Genomic DNA, 26444 nt, shown 5'->3' on the forward strand with positions numbered 1-26444 from the left:
TAGAGATATAAGTATATAGTGTTTCAAAAAAAAAAAAGAGATATAAGTATATAACTTATCAGGTTGAACGGTGCGAACGAGAATGCGTCTGCGTCCTTATTCTATGATTAGATTTGCTATGACTGATTATGTAAACATTGTTTCCTGTTTTGCCAGAGAAACATTTTTAGATTAGTGTTTCTACTACTGTAAAAACTCTCTTATTTATTTATGATATTAACATCCTTAGCAAAAAAAAAAACTTAGTTTCCTCGAATAGGATTATCATTAAGATTGTTAAAATAATACTTTGATTCCGGAGTCTGAAGAAATTTTTAATCAACGATCACATTTTCTCATCTAATCACAAATTCACAACACAGCAACACCTATATATGATGTCATAAAAGAAGTTGTTCTTTTATTTAATGTATAGGCCACAGGATAGGGAAGAAAAAGAAAACGAAACGTCGTCGCACTCAATGTCAAAACTGTTGACCTTAAGCAATATTACTTTTGACTACCATCCTCAATTAACGGTTTTATGTTTTACTCGGACAAATTACGAAGATAAATCATATCGTTTGAACACACAAAAATGATGCGAGGGAAACAAAAAAAGGAGAAAAATCTCAAAACGGCATCGTTAGCAAGGTCAAAAAGGTTGAATTTGTGCAAGAACTTTAGACACTAAACCCAGTTAACGTCTTCACAACATAAAACGTTTAGTTAATCTCACCTGAAATTACGATGAAGTAGGTCCCATAGTTAATTTCAATAAAAAAAACTATTTTATACCTATAGTAATAATTTAAAATAAATCACGCCTCCACTCCCGGAACACTTCCTCTTTATATACTTTCCAACAATAGCAAGAGCTTCAACACAAACACATCAGAAACTTCTCTCTTTTATAAAATTATTCTCTCATTTTCTGTTTAGAATAATGTTTTCGTATTCTAGTAATCCTTTTGTTTACACTTTTATATTTCTCCTATCAGTCGGCAACAGGATTGCATTCTCTTCGAGTTCGTCACCGCAGGCTCAGGATCCGAAGCTAGTAGTTGACGAAGTCAATAGGTACGTACCGTACGTTAAAAAAAAGAATCTGATCAATTCACATTTTAATTTTTATAACAATGTTGCTTTGTAAATATAAAATGTCATCCTCATACAATCGTTTGTATATAAAATGTAGCATCTAATTCCATAATCGTCTATTCGTCTTTCATTATTTTCACTTAGAATATGGTTTTTTGTTTACCCACTTATAATCATGGTTTCTATGGCTCACTTACATTTACAGATTTACAAACCCAAACAACAAAAAGTTGTAAAAATCTTTAAAGCTAAGAAAACCCTTAACCGAAAAACCACACTTATTTTTGATTCACATTGTATTTCCCATCAAAGGACTTTTTGTCAATATTCTGCAAACTACTCTACTCACTCTATATTTGCATTTTTATTTTAATCCTTTTTATGGGGTTAGATTCCATTTTATTATTCTAAAAAAAATCCATTTTATTCATCTAAAATCAAGAAAATCCTTATGAGGCACAGAGTCTTCTCATATTTAACAGTAGTTACAGTACTATAAAATATATCTAGCTATATTTATTTATTTATAATGGGTTTTCATAACTACTTTCCAGTTTTGCCGACATTTTTTCCGCAACGACCAAAACTAATGTGTTCACATTTATATGAGTCGACTTTAAAGTATTACGAATATTTGTCTAAATTCTATCTGTCTGTAGAAGTGTATTCAATGCGTCAAGGAGGAGCCTGGCCTACTTATCTTGTAGAACCGGAAATCCAATCGATGACTGTTGGCGTTGCGATCCAAACTGGGACACAAACCGCCAACGACTAGCCGATTGTGCTATTGGTTTTGGCAAAAACGCCATCGGAGGCCGTGACGGCCGAATTTACGTGGTTACAGATCCTGGCAACGACGATCCAGTTAACCCTATACCTGGAACCCTAAGACATGCGGTCACACAAGAAGAGCCATTATGGATCATTTTCAAGAGAGATATGGTCATTAAACTCCAAAAAGAACTCATCATCACATCTTTCAAGACCATTGATGGTAGAGGCGCAAGCGTTCACATTACCGATGGCCCTTGCTTAAAAATTCACGAAAAAACTAATATAATCATCCATGGCATTAACATCCATGACTGCAAACCAGGACCTGGTGAGAAAAATTATCTACACTAGTTTCTTAATTAGTATATGCTTTATATAATAGAACCAAAATTTTCTATATAAAACATGCTAACATACTAATTTGTGTTTATAGGTGGCATGATTAGAGATGGTCCAGATCATACTGGAATGTGGATCCCATCAGATGGAGATGCGGTAGCGATATTCGGAGGGAAAAACGTGTGGATTGACCATTGTTCATTATCTAACTGCGATGATGGTCTCATTGACGCCATACATGGTTCGACGGCTATAACCATATCGAACAACCATATGACACACCATGACAAGGTCATGCTTTTAGGGCATAGCGATAGTTATACAGAGGACAAGAACATGCAAGTCACCATTGCGTTTAACCATTTCGGAGAAGGGCTCGTTCAAAGGATGCCACGGTAAGCAATTTAAAATATTATCCCTTATCGGACACACACGCACATAGTCACGTATAGGTACATAGAAGCTTGTGTTCGAAGTGCGAAGCACGCGCATAAAGAGTTTGCATGTGAAAGATTGACTTAGAAAGTATGTAAAAGTCAACAAACGGAGAGTGAGACTTTTTAAACCACCACCGATCGTTCATATCACTATACATAATATTTATGTCATTAAATATGTCATATAAACTTGAATGTTACTAATATATATAGGGTTTTTGTTACAATAAACAGGTGCAGACATGGATATTTCCATGTGGTGAACAATGATTATACTCACTGGGAAATGTATGCCATCGGTGGAAGTGCTTCTCCGACGATATACAGCCAAGGCAATAGATTTCTCGCTCCTGATACCCGGTTTAACAAAGAGGTACATTGTTATATATTTCTCATAATTATTCAATATTAATTAGTTAGGAAATTTAACATGTGTCATTTGATCCAAGCATTCAGCAGTTTTGTACATTATGCATGCTAGAAGATAAAAAACCCTTAAAATATGACATGTTTTCATGTTATAACATTAGGTTACAAAACATGAAGATGCACCCGAAAGCCAATGGAGAGATTGGAACTGGAGATCTGAAGGGGATATGTTGTTGAACGGAGCATATTTCAGACAATCCGGTGCAGGAGCTCCATCGACTTATGCAAGAGCTTCTAGCCTAAGTGCTAGGCCATCATCGCTTGTGGGTTCCATCACGACTACGGCAGGAGCACTAAGTTGTCGACGAGGTGGCCACTGTTGATAAATTCAGCAAACCGATGATAACGAAATGGTTAAGAGGGATAAATATATTAAAGGATCATTGTTTATGCAATGGTTCGTATGTTCTAATGTATTGTAAGAGACCTTTTTATATAGTTTTTCAACGTAATGTTACAAGTGTAATGCGTCTGCTATGTCTCTGGACATCTGCGAGATGATTTTAAAAGTTATATTATATGATATTAAAGCTAGAAAACTATTTCAACTTTTTGTTTGTCTGTTAACCACCAATTTTCGGAGATAAACCTATGATCTATTCCAATCAAGACCATAATATGCTAATTTAGTTTCCATTTGTGTGGTTGCCGTTCGCATTCGAGATTTTCTCAATCTTTAGATGGTTAGGTGGTACGTACACCTTGAGCTATCCACTCAGAATAAACCTTTCTTTTATTCTCAAAAAAAAACCTGGCTGATTTTAAATTAGTGATGGCACTAGTAATTAGTAACAAGTATAATATATAAGCAATTATCAATTTATCACAGACAATGGTAAGCTAAGAAAAATGTCATTGATCTCTTGAATTGACATAGGAAAAGTGATGGAACCCAAAGACTTAAAGAAACAAGTTACGTTAATTTTCTCTTCATATCTTCATTTCACTTCCAACTCATGCTTAAATACAAAACCAACCTAAATAAACTAACTATGTACTTGGGCAAGTAACACACATAAGCATAATCCTACTAACTAAATAAAGCATATAGAAACTAAAACTTTTAACAATGGATTAATAAATCTTCATGCAAATGGCCACGTCATCTTCTCGTTCAACTTGTATCTCATCAAAAAGCCACTAACTCCAAAGTTGTCGGCCACACACGTGAATCAAAGCTGTTTACGTCCAATTTTCTAGGACAGTACACATTCTTCCGGACTTTGATTGATAGTACATTTTATCATCACGATAATGGATCATCACTGAATCGTTACTAATTTAAAAGACTGTCAACTTTCCAAAAAAGTCTCTAGCCCTATTATAGTATTGATATTTATTTTATTTTATTTCGTTATGATCTTGATAGCTGATAAAATGATACTTCGATACTCTTGTGGTAACTTGTTCTACGTATGTTTCAAAAAAAAAAAAAAGCTAGTTCTACGCATATACTTACATTTTGGGAATTTAAGTAAATGTGTAATAGTTTCACCGTATATCTCATAAATAAGAATCCCATGTATAACTTTTTAGTCAAATGCATAGAAATGAAAACAAACATGTTTGAATGCCTAAAAAAGCTGCTAGCAATCAATATAAGGACCTTTTACTGTAAGAAAAAAGAGAGTTATAACACTCTATAGGGTTAATCCAACAAGGTCAATTGATCTCATCCGTTTCCTAAGAAAAATAAACCTGCTCCTCCCGCCGCAGTAACAGCAACAGTCAAAACTTTTTATGAAGAAAATCTAGAGATGGAGCTAGATGGCGAGGTTTTGACATTCATATCCGCTTCGGGTTGTGCAAGCGGATTAGTATTATCTTGTCCTCCTATAGGGCTGATGGGCACGTAATCACCCACCACCTCGACACCGTCCGGTGCAAGTTCTTTAGGGATTTCATAATCTGGATAATCTTGAGACGGGCCAAGGTTATCCATCATGCTCTTTGTAGAGTTGTCTGCTGGTGATATGTTCTCCCCAGGTAGAGGTTTTTCAGTATCAGCTGCTAATGCTCCATTAACAATGGTTAGAACTACGAGAAGGAAGACTAGGAAAATATGGCTCCATGTTAGATAATTCCAATTAACTTGAGGAGCAAGTTAACTCATTAAAGTGAAGTTTGATGGGTTAAGGAAAAAAGAAAATATATCGAGCTTAGGAATGTTTTCATATTATTATTAGGAAAAGATGTAGCTTCGCTCTTAGGAAAAGATGTAGCTTCTTCCTATATAAAGAGTTCTCATGGAGAGATGTTCCATCAAGAAAAACACATTGAAAGGTTTAGTTTTGAGAGAGTTTCTAAATCTAGTAAGAAGAGAAGTTCTTATAATCTTTGTGTTTGTGCAACTTTAATTGGTATCAGAGCTCCAGGTTTCGAAGGTCGTTTACAAGAGGAGTTGTAACTTCGATCAAAACATGGGAGACGATTCTCAAGCACGTGATAAAGGTCTTGAGATGAAGAAGGACATACGATGTCCGATGCTAACATCGACCAACTACACCGTATGGTCGATGCGAATAAAAGTGATGCTTCGTTTATACGAAGTTTGGGATACAATTGATCCAGGGAGTAACGATGCAAAGAAGAACAATATGGCGATTGCTCTAATCTTTCAATCAGTCCCGGAGGCGCTAATACTTCTGATTGGAGAACATGATACATCGAAGAAGATTTGGGAAGCTATCAAATCCCGTAACCTAGGTGCTGATCGCGTGAGAGAAGCAAGGTTACAAAATTTGATGTCTGAGTTCGACAAACTGAAGATGACAGACACAGACATGGTGGATGACTACGCAGGAAAACTTTCAGGCTTAGCATCGAGAGCAGCCGCGTTAGGAGAGATAATGGAAGCATCAAAGCTGGTAAAGAATTTTCTGAAGGGACTTCCAAGAACGAAGTTCATTCACATCGTAGCTTCGTTAGAACAAGTGTTGGATCTAAATTCAACAGGATTTGAAGACATTGTTGGGAGATTGAAGGCTTTCGAAGAACGCATCAAAGAAGAAACCCAAGATGAAGATCAAACGAAGCTAATGTTTGTAAAGAATGATGCACAAGGTCGTGGAAGCCATAGCAACTCGCGAGGAAGAGGCAGAGGTAGAGGTTATGGTGGAAGAGGAAGAGGACGAGGAAGGTCTAATGGTTCTGATGGTCATAACAAAGGAGGAGAAGCTTCAGACAAGACCAAGAAGGACTACTCTAAGGTTAGATGTTGGCGATGCGACAAGATGGGGCACTTCGTGTCACATTGTCCTACACGACCAAGAGAAGAAGTTAACCTAACGGAAACACAAGAAGCAGATGCATTATATATGCATGAAGTAGTATTCCTCAACGAAGAGAGAGTGTTTCCTAAGAGGTTTGATGAATGCGATGGAAATACGAGTTTATGATACCTTGACAATGGTGCAAGTAACCATATGACAGGCAATAGAGAGTTCTTCTCAAACCTAGATGAGAGCATCAAAGGCAAAGTCAAATTCGGTGATGGATCAAACGTCGAGATTGTTGGAAAAGGTTCGATCACGTTCATCGAAAAAACAGGGGAGAGAAGAGCACTCAAAGATATCTACTACATCCCAAGTCTTAAACACAATATCATAAGTCTTGGACAAGCAACCGAGATGGGTTGTGAGGTTAATATGAAAGAAGACTTACTGATGCTGAAAGATCCCCGTGGAAGGCTATTAGTACAAGTCGCAAGGCAACCAAACCGATTGTACAAGACGCCAATGGAGGTTGAATATCCGAAGTGTCTTCAAATACAAGAAACTGATGTTACATGGACATGGCATGCACGGCTAGGACATGTGAACTTTGGAGTCATGAAGAATATGGTAGACAAGGAGATGGTAGTAGGGATGCCTCAGGTGATACACGAGAAAGATGTGTGCATCGCCTGCTTAGTTGGGAAGCAAACTCGGAAGTCTTTCCCGCCTAAAGCAAAGTATCGAGCATCACACGCATTGGAGTTGGTACATGGTGACTTGTGCGGTCTGATATCACCATCAACACCAGCAAACAATAGATATGTATTTGTCTTAATTGATGATTACTCAAGATATATGTGGACGATGCTGCTAAGAGAGAAGAGTGAAGCGTTCGATCGGTTCAAAAAGTTCAAGGAGTACGTGGAGAATCAAACGAAGCTACAACTCAAGACTTTTCGCACCGATAGAGAAGGAGAGTTCACATCTTCTGAGTTCATTCGTTTTTGTGAAGAAAACGGTGTAACTAGACATCTCACCGCACCGTATACACCGCAACAAAACGGTGTGGTTGAGAGAAGAAATAGAACACTAATGGAGATGACTAGAATTTTGATGAAAGCTATGAAGATACCTAATCAGCTATGGGGAGAAGCAGTACGTCATTCAACGTATCTCATAAACCGCATTGCTACAAAGGCTTTGGAAGACAAGACTCCATACGAAAGCTTGTATGTTAAGAAACCGAACATTGAGCATCTAAGGGTCTTTGGATGTGTAGCTTTTGCAAAAATCAACAGTCCTCATCTCAAGAAGCTGGATGATCGATCAAGGATGGTGATCAACCTAGGCACAGAGCCCGGCTCAAAAGCTTACAGACTTTATGATCCGGTTGCGAAGAAGATAGTTGTTAGTAGAGATGTAATCTTTGACGAGAAGAAAAGTTGGGATTGGTCCACACTATCAACAAACGTAGACGAAGAACCAGGATCATTCAAGCTTCCTCATATTGATGTTACAGAAGAAGGAGATGGTGATGAGCATCAAGATCACCAACACCACGAAGAGCAAAACAATAATGAAGAAGAAGAAGCTGTAGACGCAGATGAACAAGAGCAAGTAGTAGAGAACAACGATGCAAACCAAGACCCGCATGTAACATCAAGATATGGTCGTAACATCAGAAAACCAAAGCGGTTCGATGATTACATCCTACTCGCTGAAGTTGAAAGTGGCAGACTCTTGCTCACCATCGATGGTGAACCAGAAAGTTACATCGAAGCTGCAGTAATACAAGCTTGGATCGATGCAATGAAGGCAGAGATCGAATCTATCATCAAAAACAAAACCTGGAAGCTCGTCAAGAAGCCGGCAGGTGTGAAACCGATAGGTTTGAAGTGGATCTATAAGATCAAGAGGAATGCAGATGGAACGGTGATCAAATACAAAGCAAGGCTAGTTGCAAAAGGTTATGTGCAATAACAAGGCATAGACTTCGACGAAGTATTTGCACCAGTTGCTCGGATAGAAACCATACGACTACTCTTGGCTTTAGCAGCAACTAATGGATGGAAGATCCATCACTTAGATGTGAAAACTGCGTTCCTGAATGGAGACTTAAATGAGGATGTATACGTTACTCAACCAGAAGGCTTTGTGGAGAAAGGAAAGGAGGATCATGTGTACAAACTTAGCAAAGCACTATACGGTTTGTGTCAAGCTCCGAGAGCTTGGAACATCAAACTCGATCGTGTTCTCAAGGAGATGGAGTTCACGAATTGCACCAAGGAACTTGCGGTATATCAAAAGAAACAGAAGGGGGAGCTTCTGATCATAGCTATATACGTTGATGACTTGTTTGTAACAGGGACTTCACTCAACGTTATCAAGCGATTCAAAGATGATATGTCAAGAAGATTTGAGATGTCAGACCTCGGGAAGCTTACATACTATCTTGGTATAGAAGTAACGCAATGAGCTGATGGCATTCACATCAAACAAGAAGGATACGCGCAAGGTATACTTGTCAAGACGAAGATGGAGTCATGTAACTATACTCATGTTCCGATGCACACGAGTTTGAAAGTATCAAAGGTAGAGGAGGAGCCTGAGATTGATGCAACATCGTATCGAAGCATCATAGGATGCTTAAGGTATCTTCTTCATACACGACCGGACTTGGCGTTTTCGGTTGGTGTATTAAGCAGATATATGCAGAGTCCAAGAGAGAGTCATGGAGAAGCAGTGAAGCATCTAATACGATACATAAAGGGCACTACAGAGTATGGTCTCTTCTTCAAACATGATGGAACAACGGAGATTACAGGTTACAGTGACAACAGCCATAACATAGACGTTGATGATGGAAGAAGCACTACAGGGTTTATGTTCTACCTAGGAACATCGCCGATCACGTGGACATCGTGCAAGCAACCCACAGTGGCACTCTCTTCATGTGAGGCGGAGTTCATGGCAGCTACGGAAGCTGCAAAACAAGCAATTTGGTTAAAGGAGTTGATGGTCGAGATCATGAACAAAGAATACAAGAAGGTCGTGTTGAAGATTGACAACAAGTAAGCGATAGCCCTCACCAAGAACCCGGTGTTTCACGGTAGAAGCAAACACATACTCTCGAAGTACCATTTCATTCGAGAATGTGTGGAGTTCGACTTTATCGAAGTGAAGCACGTACCTGGAGTGGAGCAGAAGGCAGACATACTCACTAAGCCATTGGCAAGGATCAAGTTCGAAGCAATGCGCAAGTTCATCGGAGTTCAGAAGATCAACATACCTAAGATTCAAGTTGGAATTAAGGGGGAGAATGTTGAATAATTCCAATTAACTTGAGGAGCAAGTTAACTCATTAAAGTGAAGTTTGATGGGTTAAGGAAAAAATAAAACATATCGAGCTTAAGAATGTTTCCATATTATTATTAGGAAAAGATGTAGCTTCGCTCTTAGGAAAAAATGTAGCTTCTTCCTATATAAAGAATTCTCATGGAGAGATGTTCCATCAAGAAAAACATATTGAAAGGTTTAGTTTTGAGAGAGTTTCTAAATCTAATAAGAAGAGAAGTTCTTATAATCTTTGTGTTTGTGCAACTTTAACTCCCAACTTGATATTGATCCCCTGGTCTCTTCTATTAATTGAGTGTAACCTTTTACTTTATCTTTGGATATATGGTTCTACTTGTATATACGATAATGATTCTGAGCAGATCGATAAAATCTTCAAAGGAGAACTGAATGATAAAGGAGATTTGGAATTTAACGTAAGTGTTTATTCAGCAACTTGCTATTTACGGTTACGGGTTTCTCTATATATATGAAGATTTGGTTTAACTATTTTTAGAATATTCTTAGGATATTTGTTTTCATATGCATGCCTGCTAACTGAAAACCACAAAACTATACATAATATGTCATTTTATATGATTTTCTAAATTTTTCTACGTAAAGATCGATATATTGAAACAAATCCATTTTATAACCATAAGAATTAAATGGTTTAAAATACATAACGACTAAGATTACATGATCACTTAATCACAAAACAACACAAACTACATCAAACCCTAACCTCCGTACTATGCACGAATATAACGTGTCGAGGAGTGTAACCAAAAGAATTAACTTAACATGAAACTTTCAATCATACAAAGCAGAACCATGCAACGGCGGCGAGAGCAGATCCGGAGACTGAGATCTGAATCGACGAGGCTCTTCCCGTCGGAGCTGAAGCTCCAGGGCCGTCGCTGGCTTTTCCTTCGTCCGTGGACGACGACGGAGACATGTCTGGTGTTGGACCTGGTGGAGACGAGGTGGGGGGTGAGTCAGACGAGCTGGTGGGACCTTCAGATGAGCTAGTGGGTCCTTCGGACGAGCTGGTGGGACCTTCGGAGTTATCGCCTGAGCTTGAGGCGGGGCTTGAAGCCGGGGATTTGGTCGACGAAGATTTAGAAGGCTTTGCACGACCTGAAGATGGGGAAGCGCTGGGAGTGGCGGTGGTGTTCTTCTTGGCGGTGGTCGGAGCAGAAGCCGTTGGCGGCGAGGTTGGGGCTGATGCGGTTGATTTTGGTGACCCCATGGCAGCGGGGGAAGGTGAGGTTGAGCTCTTATCGCCATTAGATTTCGGCGCGCCGGCAGGTGATGGAGGATCGGCGGCGAATACGGCGGTTACCGCCAAAGCCGCGACGGCGAGAGACAATAGCCTAAAGGTCATTGTCATTTTTAATGTTAATGTGAGTTTCTTTTGTGTAGTAATTAAGTAATAAACGACTTCTTGTTTTTTTTGGTCTCTTGGGTGTGGTTTATGATAACGGTGAAAAAGTTTGAAAAGTGAAGAAAAGAGTGATTCTTGTTTGTGGAGGAAATTAACCAAGAAGCAAGTTTTAATTTATAGAAGAATTGACCGAAGTTTTGGTTGACCGAGTCCATCGACACTAGTCTTACAAAAAAAAATTATTGGTTTCATCTTTCATTCTTTTGTTAGTAAAAGAGAGAACATGTGGTGATGCTAATTGCAACTTTCAAGAGAGAACACGTGATGAGTAGTGACTTTGTACTAACTAATTAGTTAAATTTCATTAAAAATTGATCTACGTTCCGTTATGGAGTGACGTTTAAGTTAAATCCAAATACAACCGTTGTGGAAACATATGTTCTTCGCACCAAGATCACCCCATTGATGGAGCGAGTTTAAATCATAGAAGTTGGTGAAGCGAATGAAAGAGAATCTCAAGTATCTGCATTTGCATTCATCTCCACCAAGAGCGTGTGCGTGAGACATCAGTCTTGTCTTTTTTTCACCAATGTTTTTGGATTATTCAGAATCTTGTGGCTCTGTGCCATCTTAGTGTTTCAATGGAAGCGCACCCATTGGTTTATTTCAACAAGTTATTCATTCAACATTGGTTTATGCAAACCGTAGCAAATCATACCGGCTATTTTACCAAATTTCTATACCGGTTTTCTAAATCACGTTTATAATTGGTAAAATCTAGAACAAAAGAAATTAACTAAAAGATACTCGAAGCGTCCTAATTTACAAGAACATGGCTTACAATACGGCGTCGTTTTCGTCCCCGGCTATATCCCTAAACGCGCCTTTGCATGCACATCAGGTGAAAACCTAAGCTACCTGATGGGCTACATGATACATATTTATAGCAAATCATTATTATCTAATTAAAAAAAAAAATTCAGATTTGTTTTCTTTCTTATTTGATTTACTGTGTAAACGTTTAGATTCAAAGCTATCAGATTGAGGAGGAAGAAGCAGATGGAGCAATTATCTAATGGCTCGATCACTGACAATATTTTCCCTTCAGCTCCGGCTCCTCTTAAACAGCCTTTCGTGATCGGTACGTTTCCACCTCCGTCGCGACTTTTTTAACCCTCACTTTTGTTAGAATTTTGATCTAACCGATCTCTACTCATCCAGGTGTTGCCGGCGGAACCGCCTCCGGGAAGACAACGGTCTGCGACATGATCATGTCTCAGTTACACGATCAACGTGTCGTGCTTGTGAACCAAGTAACATAATACACTGTTTCCATCTATATTGTCACGGATCCTATCGGAAACTTCAAATTTTGTAAATAACAAAATCGAGTTTCAGGATTCGTTTTATCATTCGCTGAGTGAAGAGAAACTAAAGAAGGTTCACGAATACAATTTCGATCATCCTGGTATAACTAGTAAATCAAAATCGATTGTTTTTTTTGGGGGGTTTCATTCACGTTTTTAAACTACGTATACGTAGACGCGTTCAACACGGAGGTTTTGCTTTCTTGTATGGAGAAACTACGGTCTGGCCAACCAGTGAGCATCCCTAGCTACGATTTCAAAACCCATCAGAGCATTGAGTCAGCCAGTCCGGTTAACCCAGCTGACGTAATCATCTTAGAAGGGATATTGGTTCTTAATGACCCTCAAGTTCGTGACCTCATGAACATGAAGATCTTTGTCGATACAGGTTTGTTTGTATATCCTCTTAGCTCAAGATGAATCATTTTAACCAAGCAGTAGTAGTCTAGTGAGAAAAGACTTGGGGGCACGTAAACCATTTTGGCCAGTTCGGTCCATGGAGTTTATATGGTAGTTCAGTAACAAATAATTTCCCTACCCCTAACATTAGTCGTAGGCATTCTAAACTCGGATCATGCAATGTAGTAGCTAGTCTGTTAGTGTTTGTCTTGGGACCAACAGGAAGCTGATAGGCATACCAAAAAAAAATTATATGCTCACAAGATTCACTGATGCAGATGCTGATGTACGTCTCTCGAGGAGGATACAGCGTGATACCGTCCAGAGAGGAAGAAACATCCAAAACGTGCTTGAGCAAGTCAGTATATACTCTCTCTCTCTCCCTGTATCACTCTTGTTGTTTAATGGAAGTTATATGTGAATGTTTATTTTATTTTACAGTACACCAAGTTTGTGAAGCCGAGTTTTGATGAGTTCATCCAGCCATCGATGAAGTATGCTGATATAATCATACCTCGAGGAGGGGACAACGATGTTGCCATTGACCTCATTGTTCAACATATCCGTACAAAGCTGTGCCAACACAACCTCTGTAAGATATACTCAAACATCTTCATCATATCTTCTACGTTCCAGATCAAAGGAATGCATACTCTTATCCGAGATGTCAACACAACAAAGCATGATTTCGTCTTCTATGCTGACCGATTGATTCGACTGGTAAAGCCAAAAACATATAGGCTTTCACATTCACAAAACTAAAGAGTGGGTGTTGTATGTGTTTAGGTTGTGGAACATGGACTTGGTCATCTTCCTTTCACAGAGAAACAGATAACTACTCCAACAGGTAACTAAACTACCCAAATATTCTGGATTCGGTCTAGCGGAAAGTACCAGAGTGATGGTTCGAACGAAGCTAGATTAGGAAACATTTAATTTGGGTAATTTTGTTAGAGTCGGCTTGTAATGGAAACTATATTCCCACTTTGGATTAAATTTATAAGACGTCGATTACAAGAAAAACTACTAACAATTTTGCAAAAGGGGTGGGATTAGCAGTACTAAGTGTTTGCATGTTTTAAAACTTAACAGGATCAGTATACACCGGAGTAGACTTCTGCAAGAGATTGTGTGGCGTCTCAGTGATCAGAAGGTATCTATTACATTAGTTTCTCTGCTTTATAGTTCGTAGCTCTATATGTTGTTTATGGTGTTTTACAGTGGAGAAAGCATGGAGAACGCACTAAGAGCTTGTTGCAACGGAATCAAGATTGGTAAAATCTTAATCCACAGAGAGAATAACGATGGCCGTCAGGTCTGTTTCCTTTCTCTGAGAATACGTTTTCTTACACATCTCAGCTCCAATGATTGAGTGATATTTCTGTGCAGTTGATATATGAGAAGTTACCAAAAGACATCGCAAGCAGACATGTCTTCCTTCTTGACCCTGTTCTAGCTTCAGGTTCGTAGTAATACCCACACAAAAAGATACAAACAAAGGTTATAACATTCAATGCCTAACCCTTTAAGAGTGTTAAACAGGAAACTCAGCAGTGAAGGCTATATCTTTGCTTATCAGCAAGGGAGTTCCAGAATCACATATCATCTTTCTCAACCTCATAGCAGTAAACAACCAACCAAACAAAACCTTTTGTCTACTTTTCCTCACTCGTGTTATTTACTGATGCAAGAATAAAAATGCAGGCACCTCAAGGTATTCATGCGCTATGCAAGAAACATCCAATGGTAAAGATTGTGACTTCGGAGATGGATGCCTCCCTCAATGAGGACTCGCGTGTGATTCCAGGCCTGGGAGAATTCGCAGACCGTTACTTTGGTACTGACAACTCAAAAAATTATCAAGCTGGTCTGAAAATCTCAAAGTAAGCTAAAAAGATGTGCTGTTTTTTTCATACTTCTTAATTAAAAGAATGTGATGTTCCCTTCACAAATAACCTTCTAATACATCCTGAGTTTCTTCCAACCTCATTATTTTTCTGGTTTGCCAACATTCGTTTAAATTCTCTGTTTCTCCATCCCGAACACATTACATAATATATTCAGTCACATCTTATAGTTGCTTATGGTTCATACGATACTTGATTTATTTTGGCTTTGAATTTGAATAAAAGGCATACAAGATTAGGTAATAATTCCCGGGAAAATAAGAAGCAACCATCTCATTGCATTGCAGCGTCTTTCAAAACCAATACTGTCGTTGCAAACCAGCTTTTAAATTAAAAGAACCAATCTAAAGGCAGCAGCAAAAAAAAAAAAAGAAATGGTTACTATAGGCGAGGCTTACGTGAGACATCACAGCACCAAACGGCACCGTTGTGGCCACGGTATAAGTTCCAAGCCGTTCGCCATCATCGGCATACCAAAGAGTGGGAGTGCGATCCTTGGCGCAGGAGAATAGCATATCGCCATCTCTGTTATACCTTAGGAACGACGTTCATGACCCTTATTCAATATCAGTCTCATTTTTCAAAAGCTCTCATTTTTTTCTAACGTTTGAATGCAAGAGAGAGATAGAGATTCGAGTCTTATCACAACGCTTCAAATCTGAGAACTTGCAGACGACGATGACGACAAACGAAGCAGAAGCAGAAGAAGAAGAAGAAGAGCTACAGAAGATTTTCAGACAAAACCCTAGTTCACTTGTGCTTTGTTTTTATTTACACTTTACAAACATGCCATGAAGCTCCGTCTGGCTGCCACGTGGTTACCTTGCCAGTGGTTTACTTTACACTCTGCCACGTGTATATATTCATGCCTTATTTCAATGGGCCTGAAAGAAAGGCCCAGTTAAGATACACGAAGGTGAAACGCAGCCGATTTTACCGCTTCCTGTGGCAGTAATTTCGACGGAGCGTGGACCATCGGTGTGGGATTCAAAGCTGAAGGAGAGAAGATCTCGCAAACGTTGAACCAGACCCCGTTTTTGCTCTTTTTTGATCGGCGCTTTGACGAGTTCTAAGTTTTATTGTCTTTCTGTTTCGGTATGCGATCGCATGTTCTTCCCTTTGTTTTTATTTTATTTTTGGAATTGTTGTCGGTTGAATTATGCTCAGAAATTTGTTAATTTCGAAAATTATTGTCGTGTTGGTGTGTGATCCCTTGGTGAATTTCAATTTAAGATTCTTTGGTAGTGATTTACAGTAGCATACCCTAAGAAGAGTATATATCCATAGCTTGGGGGAAAGCTATTCTCTTAGGAGATGATATTGTGGATTGGTTAAGGATAACGAGTTTCCACTCTATGATGATATATAGTGTAGGCTGCTTTATAAAGCTTTTCTCTTTCAAGATCCTCAAGGATTGTTCTTAAGTTGATCATGTTCTCTTACTCTTTTTGTTGTAGTTAGATGCATCGAATCGAAGGATGCAATTGTGACGTAAGCCAAGGAATCGAACATGTGCATTTCTTTGTAGCCCAACTTTGTACACCTGCATAGACAGTAGGTATCAGGTAATAAACCTCTAGCCTCTAGGCACATTCTGTAGTGGGTGCTTTTTTTTTTTTTTTTTTCCACAAGGCTTTTAAAATGTGTATCTAAGTGAAGTATTAAACCATAGAGGAAAACATGAGAAGACCCAGCCAAATGATGAAGCTACTTGTAGCATCCTTCTTCGGGGTTATAGTTGGTTTCCTTATGGGTATTACTTTCCCAACTCTCACCTTAACTAAGGTAAGACTAACACTCTTCTCCTCTTGGTGGCACCATGTCTCTATCTCTATACCTTTTTTCCAACTTGATTATGTCATTTTGCTATGGTTAGATGAATCTTCCATCCACATTGTTCCCCTCCATCGATCTTGCATACATTGAGGATAAATACTCGGACTTATCAAGAAAAACACTGTTTAGCTCTTGGTCTTCCACAAAGAGCTCCAAACCCAAGAATGACATCCCTGATCCACCCTATACTTATAATGATACTAAGGTTGGGGGTCAGCTATATCTTGTTAAGACTCTCTATGTTTTTATTATGAAATGATGGAACTTTATAGAGGTGTTGCAGATATGGGTTCCTAGTAATCCCCGTGGCGCTGAGAGGCTGCCTCCAGATATAGTCACACCTGAATCAGATTTATACCTCCGTCGTTTGTGGGGTGACCCTAATGAGGTTGGATCTACTGACTTGTTGTATGGCTTTAAGATCATGTTATACATTTTGTTTGGTTATGGCGTGTAGGATTTGAAAACCAAGCAGCGGTATCTAGTAACGTTTACGGTTGGTTATGGTCAGAGGAAAAACATAGACGCTGCGTTGAAGAAGGTATACTATACTGCCTCCTTGTGTTTCTTTTTGTAATCTTCTTTCTATAGCTTAACTTTTGAATCTCTCAGTTCTCAGATAACTTCACTATAATGCTGTTTCACTACGATGGCCGGGCCAGCGAGTGGGAAGAGTTTGAATGGTCGAAGCGAGCCATTCATGTGAGCATCCGAAAACAAACGAAATGGTTAGCGAGCTAAACACCAATCTTCCTCCTAATAAGAGTTTCTATGTACTGACTATGAATTTTCCATGAAGGTGGTACGCCAAGCGGTTTCTTCACCCGGACATAGTTGCTCCCTATGATTATATCTTCATATGGGATGAGGATCTTGGCGTGGAACATTTTGATTCTGAGAAGTATGTTTTTTTTTTTGAAACTTTGACTTACTTCTAATGGCTTATTAGCTTATTAACAGTTAAAATGATATGATAGATATCTGGCGGTGGTGAAGAAACATGGTTTGGAGATCTCACAGCCTGGGTTAGAGCCCTATGAGGGTCTCACATGGGAGATGACAAAGAAAAGAGACGACACTGAAGTCCACAAGTGAGTTTCCTAAGTACTTTCTTTACCATTGCAATGATCGTATTCAACAGCTTTTGCATGTTCTTGCAGGCATGCTGAGGAGAGGAATGGGTGGTGCAGTGATCCAAATCTACCCCCTTGTGCAGCGTATGCTACTTTATACACATATCAATATAACTTTTCTTTTTAGTATTTCACTGATGGTTAGTGAGTATCTTTATCGTTCATGATTATGTAAATGACATTCAGATTCGTAGAGATTATGGCTCCTGTTTTCTCCCGTAAAGCATGGCGATGTGTGTGGCATATGATTCAGGTATGACAAAAAGGAACCTAACTCCGTGTCATCTTTGTTTCCCGTCAGCAAATTCTAACTGTTGAGTTATAACCGCAGAACGATTTAGTTCACGGATGGGGTCTGGATTTTGCGGTTCGAAAATGCGTTCAGGTATGCCTTTTGGACACACACCTATATCCACAGTTAGATATCTCTGTCATGGATTCTATATATGCTTCTCAATAATCTTGCAATTAATAGAACGCGCACGAGAAAATTGGAGTGGTAGATGCTCAATGGATTATTCATCAAGGTGTTCCATCACTAGGGAACCAAGTATGTTCACAACTTTCCTCTTCCATTTATATTATGGGTTACTAAACTAAAGATTTTACATTTTGTTGGGCTGCCTTTAGAAATTATATAATACAATTTCTTGTTAACCTTTGTCCATTTTTTTCTTGGTGAATCTAAAATTTGATAGGGACAACAAGAGGAAGGGAAACAACCATGGGAAGGGGTAAGATATTCATGCAAGATTCTTTAGTGTTTGTAGTCTTTTAAGATATAACAAAAACACTTTCTGACTTTAAATCTGTTATCTCTCAGGTGAGGGAAAGGTGCAGGAGAGAGTGGACGATGTTTCAAGACAGATTGGATGAGGCAGAGAAAGCTTACTTTGAAGCATCTGCTCACAACAATTCTTCTTCTTCACGACCTCACCGGTAACAAAAGGACAAAAACCGTCTCTTTCTGAGTTCCTCCACCCCGTTGCTTTCATTTTGTGTTTGTGGAAAAGAGCAGTTTCTTTCATCCTATCTGCTAACGAAATCTGAAATATCTAAGCGCATTCATTAACTTTATTTTCTTTTGTTAAATCATAGTATTGTATGAGAATTCCAGAGGAAAGTATAGATAAATATTATGCGCTTCTTACTTATATCACTTTTACATTGAGCTATATAAAAAAATCTTCAATGAAAGTTGCTGGCTAAGAGCATCTCCAACTCCATTCCACAATTTACTGCAAAATAGAGCTATGAACAAACAAAAAAATGATTAGTCCATAAATTATGGAGTAAAGTTGGAGATGTTTTACCAGTGCCTAACACAAGCACCACATCTTCAAGTATTGGGTTCTAGTGCCCAAGGAGGGCATATGGATTTAATACTGGATATGCTCTTTATGAAACAACGGAAAGAACATTGGAATACGTTGTCATCCACACTTAGCATATGAAACAATGGAAAGAACATTGGAATACGTTGTCATCCACACTTAGAGATAGAAAGATTGTTTGCTATTAACTGAATTTAAGCTGGAAATTTGATTAAATGAAAAAAAAAAAACACATTTGAATGATTAAAAATCCCTTCTGAAATTAATTGTGAACTTGATTGAAAAATAAAACAATGAAGCTGGAGGTTAAGCTAAAATCAACAGAAAACACCATTGTAGACCAAAGCATCAGATTAGATAACATGTCTGTACGCTAAGAATTTGACTTAATACTTTAACTCAAGCTATCAAACACAAGAGGGCGTTTGGTCTAGTGGTATGATTCTCGCTTAGGGTGCGAGAGGTCCCGAGTTCAATTCTCGGAACGCCCCTTTTTTTTCTCCCTTTTGCAGGCCTTTTTGGGCCTATAATATGTACTCGGCCTCATGTATCAAAGCTATGGGCCCACGTATCAAAGCTGAGCTGTAAAAAAAAACACAAGAGGGCGTTTGGTCTAGTGGTATGATTCTCGCTTAGGGTGCGAGAGGTCCCGAGTTCAATTCTCGGAACGCCCCTTTCTTTTTCCCCTTTTGCAGGCTTTATTTTGGGCCCATGTATCAAAGCTATGGGCCCATGTATCAAAGCTGAGCTGTAAAAAAAAAACATTTCTATTTGCAAAGATCTAAACCAAATCCAAAGCGTCCCACTGAATCTTTCTCTCGCTCCACCGCGATGGAAAGAGAGGACGAAGAGTGGGAACTATGCAACGACGACGGCTTCGTTTTCAAGCGAGAGAAGCGGAGCCGTATCTCGGACCCCGGAGAAACATCCAATCCTTCGAATCCGGAGCTAGATCCCGCCGCCGAGGAGAGGAATCGAAGGATGCGGAAGAAGAGAACGCTGGCGAAGCTCAGAAGCAAGTACCGGAGTGAGATCCAGCAGTGGGAAGCTCTGTCGAACAGATTCAACGCTGCTCTGTTTCGAACGACGCTGGGAGAAGAAGAAGAGAGGTTAAACGCGAACGAAGCGACGTCGTTTCGCGATGGTTCCTCTCCCGCGTCTGTTTTCATCGACGAACATCTCTCTATGGTAATTAGTGTTTTTTTTTTCTTTGCCCGTTCGATTAAAAACGGTTAGTCGTATATTTAAATTAGCTGTACATGTTTGAGAATTTGCAGGCGGAAGCACAAGAAGTGATAATCAATGATGTGTCGAACCTGTGCGAAGTTGCAGAGAGCATAACTAGAGTAATGGAAGAAGAAAGGAAGCAGTCATTGTTTGATCTTGATGTTTGGAGCTCACCGACGAATCTAATGGCGTCGCTTTGTGCTGATTAAACACTTAGTTCTGAACCCTCTGCCCTTTACATTCTTGTCTTGTGTTCGAACTGTATTAACAAGATGTGAAACATAACATCTGCAGCATTAACTTAAGAATCACACTGTGAGTTAAGTGTTTATATGTATGTGTTACAATGTAACATGTTTCAAACAATCTAAAGATGTTGGAAGGTAGAAGATTATAAGGTTGAAGATTTTACCTGATGAGAGGATTTGATCTTTTACAATACATTTAGTGTGCGTCTTCTTCAGAACATCAGGTCCTAGCTCTATCAGTTTTGCAGTAGTTAGCTTCTCTACTTTGCTCTCTTCTTAACCCAAACACACCAACAAGTCGTTTAATTAGTTTTTACTTTGCTCTCTTCAGAAGGAATCTGTTATGTGTCTGTTATTCATGAAACTGCTTTTAACGGTTTCCCGTTTGGCTTCAAAGAGGAAGTAACCATGTGGAGTACGTATAGTGCATTGACAATCTCACGAGTCAACTTTTACAACTTCCTAAAGAGAACTAATCAAAGCCCAAAAGAAAGTTTTGGCTGAAAATACAGACCATCTTTTAATCTGTCGTGTACAAAACTAGAACCTGATGCAGTAAACAGAGCGTTGGCATAATATCATTCTCTTCTTCTTTCACTGGATCCACAAAAACTGAAGCTAACAACAGAAAATATCAGCGTTGGCCTATCAAATCTCTTTGGGATGACATCATCCTCAGAATCCAATTGATCACTGTCATCACTATCGTTGGATCTTCTCTGGTTACGTGTATCCCTTTCATTTCTTCTAAAGCCATGACTTGAGTCTCCTCCATAAGGTCCTCTGTTTCTTCCTGCAAACTCCTCTCGGTTCCAATACCTTATTCTACCAGACTCTTCTTCCTCCGCAGCTTCCTCTTCCTCCCACTCCTTGTCTGCTGCCTCCTCTATCTCAGCTATGAATCTGTCTAACTCCTCCTGGTCACTATCTTCATCAACCCGTTCTGTTTCTTCTGTATTCACCACACTAGTCCCTCGTTCTGATTGTTTATCTCCATGGAAGACATACGGGCTTCCTTCTTTTTTTGTCGATTGCATTGAAGAACGTTGACGCCACTCTCTGGATGCTAGCCATTGCAACGGGATCTTCGGGGTTAACACCCGTTCTCCTTAGCTGCTGTTCTGTTTTCCTGATGTTCAGCTTCTGAGATTCAAGTGCTTGTTCAAATCTCGCTTTGAATAAAGCCTGCAAAGCATAGATACTTGGTTCATACCAAACCACTACAAAATAATAGTTAGAGCAAGCAACACAACAATGATCATCTAAGCCAATGATTTGGGTTTGCACATCGTCCTAGGCATGGGCACATTTGTCCGAAAAATGAGGTTCTGAACCACTCCCCCCCAAAGACCCCACGAACACCAACGGGGACATAGTTTTTGTTCTTGAAACCGATTTTCTTGAACGCTTGGGTTTGCTCTGGTGTGAAAAGCTCCGGATCATGCACTGGTGAGGGGCAGCTCAGGGAGTTCGTATTTCTTGAGCTTTTGTAATAGAAGCGCAACTTTCTTCTTTGCCAGCATCGTTTACAACACACATGGGCATTTTGAGAAACATCAGCAATTGAACTCGACTGAAAGTTCCTACAGAACCGCACTTTAACTCAACCTATTCACATATACAAGTTGTGTAATACAATACACAAACACAAGAACATTTTCGATAAGACAAATGAGAAACATAACTCCATGCCGACAGAATAACACTGAAAGTTCCTACAGGAACCACACTTTTAACTCAACATTATCTCAACCTATTCACAGTAAGCAAAACCACACATAAAGTCTCAAACTTGAACAAATACAAATCAATCACAATATGTCAAAAGGCAAAAGACTTGAATACCCTTTTGAGGTTGTAAATGAGTCTTTCTTCACCAGTCATGAGTTTCTTCATCAATTTTTTTAGCTCTTCTAATCTCTCTTAACGTCTTACCAGACTCTTTGCGCATCCTACTCTCCACTTTCTTCCTCTCGACGTCGACATAGCTCGAGTTCCTTGAAGACTTGATGCATTGATGAACTGGGATTGCCTTCACTGGAGCTACCTGGTTGCAGCATCACATTGCTTGTAACAGGATTCGATGACAAACCCAGATTCCTTCAAGATCAAAATCCAAAAAGCCATAAGCAAAACCAATCATTTGGGCATAAAGATGTAAACTTTGGGGTGATCAAACGAATCTGGGTGATGGGTATTGAAATGAAGAGAATAGGATCAGAGGTGGAAAATGTGAAATTACCTGCAGGAATCGGAGTGAAGGAGAGAGGATAAGGACCGACCATTTACAAGTCCTCGAGGGACTCCTCCTCGCGAACATTTGGCTTTACGCCAGTGAAGCTTTTGCAGCAGAAGGAGAACTGGGGAAAACGAATTCGAACAAGAGAGAAACAAGGTGTTGAGGTCGGTTTTAGAAGACGATTCCTGAACATTTAACATTTATATAAATTATATTTATTTTCAGAACAACTGAGTCGTTGTAGTATAGTGGTTAGTATTCCCGCCTGTCACGCGGGTGACCCGGGTTCCATCCCCGGCAACGGCGTATATTTTTTATTTTGGGCGACGAAACAGTGGAGAGGTAAAGAAGGAGCATTTGAAGTTTGGCCGTTCGTTAGGATCTTCTTTCCAGCCTGAAGTAACAATAATCCCTAACTCCCTATGTAAATCTTCAGCACTCAGCCTCAAGTTCAGAACCTTGAATTAATATTCGTTCTTGAACTAAATTTTGATTCAAGAAGCGACAACTTGTGCGACAAGACACCATGGCAGAGATGAGTCAAGAGTGTTCAGTCTAATTGATTTCGATTACTTTTAGATTCTGGTTTATTTGTGAAACCAAACCAAACTAAAATTAAAGTAGCAAGCAAATTGTTAAAGACAAATTCTAAAAGCCCATAAAATATTCTGATTAAAGAATCTATTCTAAGTTTATAGTCGAAGCTAAAGTGACAAAGAGTCGTCTTTGAGAATAAATATCGTTTTACACTAACGGCGTCGTATAAACACCGTCTCCAAATCTTCCGGAGGCACGAAGTACTCTACACCAACATTGCTCCGACACTTCAACGCAGGTCGGCGTTTCCTTGGCGCCGGCGGACACTTCAGCTTCTCCGAGAACTTCGCTTCTTTCGCCGTGGGCGTGATGCAGCACTCTTCGCTACTATTATACTTTTCTTCTTCAGCTTCGGTTTCTCTCTCCGGCTTTCTCAACTTCGTCTTCACCGGTTTAAGCGAAGCCCGAATAGATATTTCGGCAATGACCCATTTTTGACAGTCGGTGTCTAATCCTCTGCCGATTTGTGATTTCTTCGACGATCCCATATTTTTTTGTATTGGTTCCGATCAAGTAGAGGATACGGTGAGACGAGTAGGTGTGAAAACAAAAAGAAGAATGAAGGAATAAGTGAAAAGTCTGCGAAAGATTCACACTTATAAAGACACACGTCTTGTAATTGCTTTGCTTCCCCAGGAATTTTAAAGACGAGGGAAGCTTACAGAGGAAGCAGAGGGAAGGGCAAAATAGGAAGTTAAATAACGTGTTTTTTTTTTTTTTTGGCGCCATGGTGTTGACTGTTGAGAATCTTATCTCACAACGGTTCTTTTTCCCGCCACGTTTTTTTTTGCGTTAGCCTGTTTAATGGGCCAAAATTTAAAGCCTTATTACCAACTTAATGGGCTTTAAAGATGTATCGGGCTTTCTTTGTTCTAAGAAGTCAAAATTTTAAATTTCCTTTTCAATAAACTGTTGCAGAATATATCTATACAACATCTTGCAGCTTGACAAAGGACCTGTAGAATCTTTCTCTGGTTGCAGAATAGATTCTTTTTTCGTGAGGGTAATAATGCCTTGTCCACAATTTAGCCTTCAACCAGACAACAGATCTGACTCTATAGCATATTTAACTTTCTCACTCATTACTTTTAACCTTGCTCTGCAGACAATGATTAGTCCTGATGGTGAATACATTTTGAGCGGTTCAAGCGACGGTAACGCTTACATATATATGGCAGGTCAATAAGCCTCAAGTGGATCATACAATCTTGAAAGGCCATGACTCTCAAGTAACCGCAGTAGACTGGTAACTCCACTTCACCGAGTGTTTTATACTTACCTCCCTCTTAGTCCATTCGATGAATACTAACTAAATCTTCTGTGCAGGTCTTCATCAGAGATAGGGAAGGTAGCAACAGCGTCAGATGATTTCACGGTAACAAAACATTTCATACGTTGATAAAAAGCAAAACAGTTATGTTTTGTTTTCTCCCTTGCTAACTTCCTCTGTTCTTAATCAGGTAAGACTGTGGAATATAGCGAACAACCTTTGCACAACCGCAAACGCATCAAGAGTTAAACGCAGAGTAACTGCATTGTCAAATACTGAAGCAGCCAAAGGGAGACTTGAGATTAACAGAGAACCTGAGAGTCCCCAAAAGCATTCATCAAATGATGGTGATGACAATAATGATAATCAGTCAATGCCTATCATCAGAACTCCAGAGACTCAGAGAAAGAAAACATCGTTATCATGATCATTGTCATTATCAGCCTCAGAGGAAGACAAAACATGCGAAAGAACACCAGAAACCGCGGTTGACAGTCCATACCCTCCTTCCTCTGTCAAAAGACGAACCATTAGAGATTATTTTCTTGTCACTCCCTAAACCGCTGGAGAATCTCTTGGCCATTCTTTTTGTCAAAAAATCATTAGTGTACAGATATTTATAAGATTTATTAAATCCGGGTTATATCTGAATGTTTTTTTTTTGCAAAAAAATAAACCAGAAGCTGTTAAATAGTAAGATTTTTACTGTATGTAAATATGTTCGTCATCGAAGATCGTTTGTTTTTTCTTCTTCTTGAGTTGAAAAGAAAAGGCAAATCAGTCGCTGTGACGTCATGTTGTTGTATGTTTTAAGAAAAACTACGTGTTCACATTCTAAATCAATAAACGGACTGCTTATTTATATGGCTCAAATAGGCCTCGTAGCCAGAGCCCAGAGGTATTCATCGCAAACCATTTGAAAACGTTCATTGCTACGTTTATTTAATACTACATTAACAAAACCATGCATAATATAGGCATATAGTATTGTGTTGTAACAACAGCAACTGGTTTATCAAAAGTAAGCTGCATCACCAGTTTCTCTATGCAAAAAGTATGCAATGAACACAAAATGGGTTTACATAGGAGTGTAATGATTACAACTTGATTAACTAGACTGAAACATATCACACTGAAACATAGACATAACAGTTTATAAGTCAAAACGATTTTTAAAGCAAGTTCGATTCATCCCAACCGATATCGATTTCTCTGTAATTTCTTTGTATCAACTTTGCCTATAAGAAGCTGGCGTTGTAATTAAGCAAAACACTACAAAACATAATCTCTTAAACTTATCATACTCTGACAAAAATACTTAATATACTATTGATATTCAATTTCTTCTCTATATATATCTGTTCAAACAAACAAAAAAGGTTGAATGATTTTTTTGGGTAAATATATAAGATTGGACATCACTAGATTGGTTGTTAGATGTATATAAATAATGTTATATGAAAAGAGGTGCATTAGTAAATTAAATTTGATCAAATAATTGTGCATATCTAATGATTGTTGTGGCCACATGCATACTAAGACTTGACTTGCATAATACCGTCGACATTTTCCCGAGTTATACATTTCTTCAACAACGAATCCAAAATGTCCCAACTTATGATTACTAAATCATAAGTATCTTTGAGTCAAGTTGTTATACAAATCTTGCAATGAAGCTAGATATAGATTTTTTATTTTCCCATCAAAAGTAGCCCCAATTAAATACGATTCATTCGAAATTTTGATCGAGCATATCATATATTCTTATCAACTAATTTTTTTTTTTCTTTGAAACTTTGATTTATCAACTAAATAGTTTCATTCTCATTATTTTTCTTACAACTACGTTGAAGTCCCTTTTATTAAGAAAGTTGTTATGAATATGAAAAATAC

At 38.9% G+C, this 26444-nt stretch overlaps 7 protein-coding genes, 2 non-coding genes and 2 pseudogenes across 10 annotated transcripts; 7 read left to right on the top strand and 4 right to left on the bottom strand.

Moving 5' to 3' along the window:
• The first annotated feature begins 819 nt into the window (after positions 1-819).
• LOC106394864 (putative pectate lyase 11) lies at positions 820-3609 on the top strand. Its single transcript, XM_013840137.3, has 5 exons — positions 820-1059; positions 1740-2182; positions 2288-2588; positions 2865-3003; positions 3161-3609. Exons 1-5 carry the CDS (start codon positions 926-928, stop codon positions 3380-3382), a joined length of 1239 nt encoding a protein of 412 aa, XP_013695591.1. The 5' UTR covers positions 820-925; the 3' UTR covers positions 3383-3609.
• A 1122-nt stretch (positions 3610-4731) lies between these two features.
• LOC111209996 lies at positions 4732-5552 on the bottom strand (annotated as a pseudogene).
• Positions 5553-8809: 3257 nt separating this feature from the next.
• LOC106393251 (secreted RxLR effector protein 161-like) lies at positions 8810-9349 on the top strand. Its single transcript, XM_013833970.2, has one exon. It carries the CDS (start codon positions 8810-8812, stop codon positions 9347-9349), a length of 540 nt encoding a protein of 179 aa, XP_013689424.2.
• A 1038-nt stretch (positions 9350-10387) lies between these two features.
• LOC106428873 (putative protein TPRXL) lies at positions 10388-11305 on the bottom strand. The gene has a single exon (XM_013869620.3). The coding sequence runs from the start codon at positions 10998-11000 to the stop codon at positions 10425-10427; it is 576 nt and encodes a 191-aa protein (XP_013725074.3). The 5' UTR covers positions 11001-11305; the 3' UTR covers positions 10388-10424.
• A 615-nt stretch (positions 11306-11920) lies between these two features.
• Positions 11921-15379, top strand: LOC106395613 (uridine kinase-like protein 5). The gene is made up of 12 exons (XM_013836017.3): positions 11921-12135; positions 12216-12307; positions 12393-12462; positions 12537-12749; positions 13039-13118; positions 13202-13480; positions 13547-13607; positions 13853-13913; positions 13982-14075; positions 14150-14222; positions 14303-14385; positions 14465-15379. Exons 1-12 carry the CDS (start codon positions 12054-12056, stop codon positions 14645-14647), a joined length of 1371 nt encoding a protein of 456 aa, XP_013691471.1. The 5' UTR covers positions 11921-12053; the 3' UTR covers positions 14648-15379.
• A 253-nt stretch (positions 15380-15632) lies between these two features.
• Positions 15633-18790, top strand: BNAC09G01470D. Of its 2 annotated transcripts, XM_013837925.3 has the most exons (15): positions 15633-15762; positions 16125-16232; positions 16340-16452; positions 16544-16708; positions 16787-16891; positions 16961-17044; positions 17116-17231; positions 17303-17404; positions 17481-17594; positions 17664-17720; positions 17823-17889; positions 17968-18021; positions 18112-18186; positions 18335-18370; positions 18460-18790. In XM_013837925.3, the coding sequence occupies exons 3-15, from the start codon at positions 16348-16350 to the stop codon at positions 18577-18579; spliced, it is 1200 nt and encodes a 399-aa protein (XP_013693379.1). In that variant the 5' UTR covers positions 15633-15762; positions 16125-16232; positions 16340-16347; the 3' UTR covers positions 18580-18790. The 2 variants fall into 2 exon arrangements, with proteins under 2 accessions (XP_013693379.1, XP_022564768.1); XM_022709047.2 differs by lacking the exon at positions 15633-15762 and having other exon boundaries at positions 16123-16232; positions 16327-16452.
• Positions 18791-19389: 599 nt separating this feature from the next.
• TRNAP-AGG lies at positions 19390-19461 on the top strand. The gene has a single exon. It is a non-coding gene; the product is annotated as a tRNA-Pro (tRNA).
• A 111-nt stretch (positions 19462-19572) lies between these two features.
• Positions 19573-19644, top strand: TRNAP-AGG. The gene has a single exon. It is a non-coding gene; the product is annotated as a tRNA-Pro (tRNA).
• A 50-nt stretch (positions 19645-19694) lies between these two features.
• Positions 19695-20601, top strand: LOC106391702. Its single transcript, XM_013832402.3, has 2 exons — positions 19695-20158; positions 20248-20601. Exons 1-2 carry the CDS (start codon positions 19802-19804, stop codon positions 20404-20406), a joined length of 516 nt encoding a protein of 171 aa, XP_013687856.1. The 5' UTR covers positions 19695-19801; the 3' UTR covers positions 20407-20601.
• LOC106395098 lies at positions 20358-22765 on the bottom strand (annotated as a pseudogene).
• A 195-nt stretch (positions 22766-22960) lies between these two features.
• On the bottom strand, positions 22961-23904 carry LOC106395646 (cyclin-dependent protein kinase inhibitor SMR6-like). The gene has a single exon (XM_013836042.3). It carries the CDS (start codon positions 23767-23769, stop codon positions 23434-23436), a length of 336 nt encoding a protein of 111 aa, XP_013691496.1. The 5' UTR covers positions 23770-23904; the 3' UTR covers positions 22961-23433.
• Positions 23905-26444: the final 2540 nt, after the last annotated feature.

This window comes from Brassica napus, chromosome C9 (assembly GCF_020379485.1).
Source record: "Brassica napus cultivar Da-Ae chromosome C9, Da-Ae, whole genome shotgun sequence".
Taxonomy (NCBI): Eukaryota; Viridiplantae; Streptophyta; class Magnoliopsida; order Brassicales; family Brassicaceae; genus Brassica; species Brassica napus.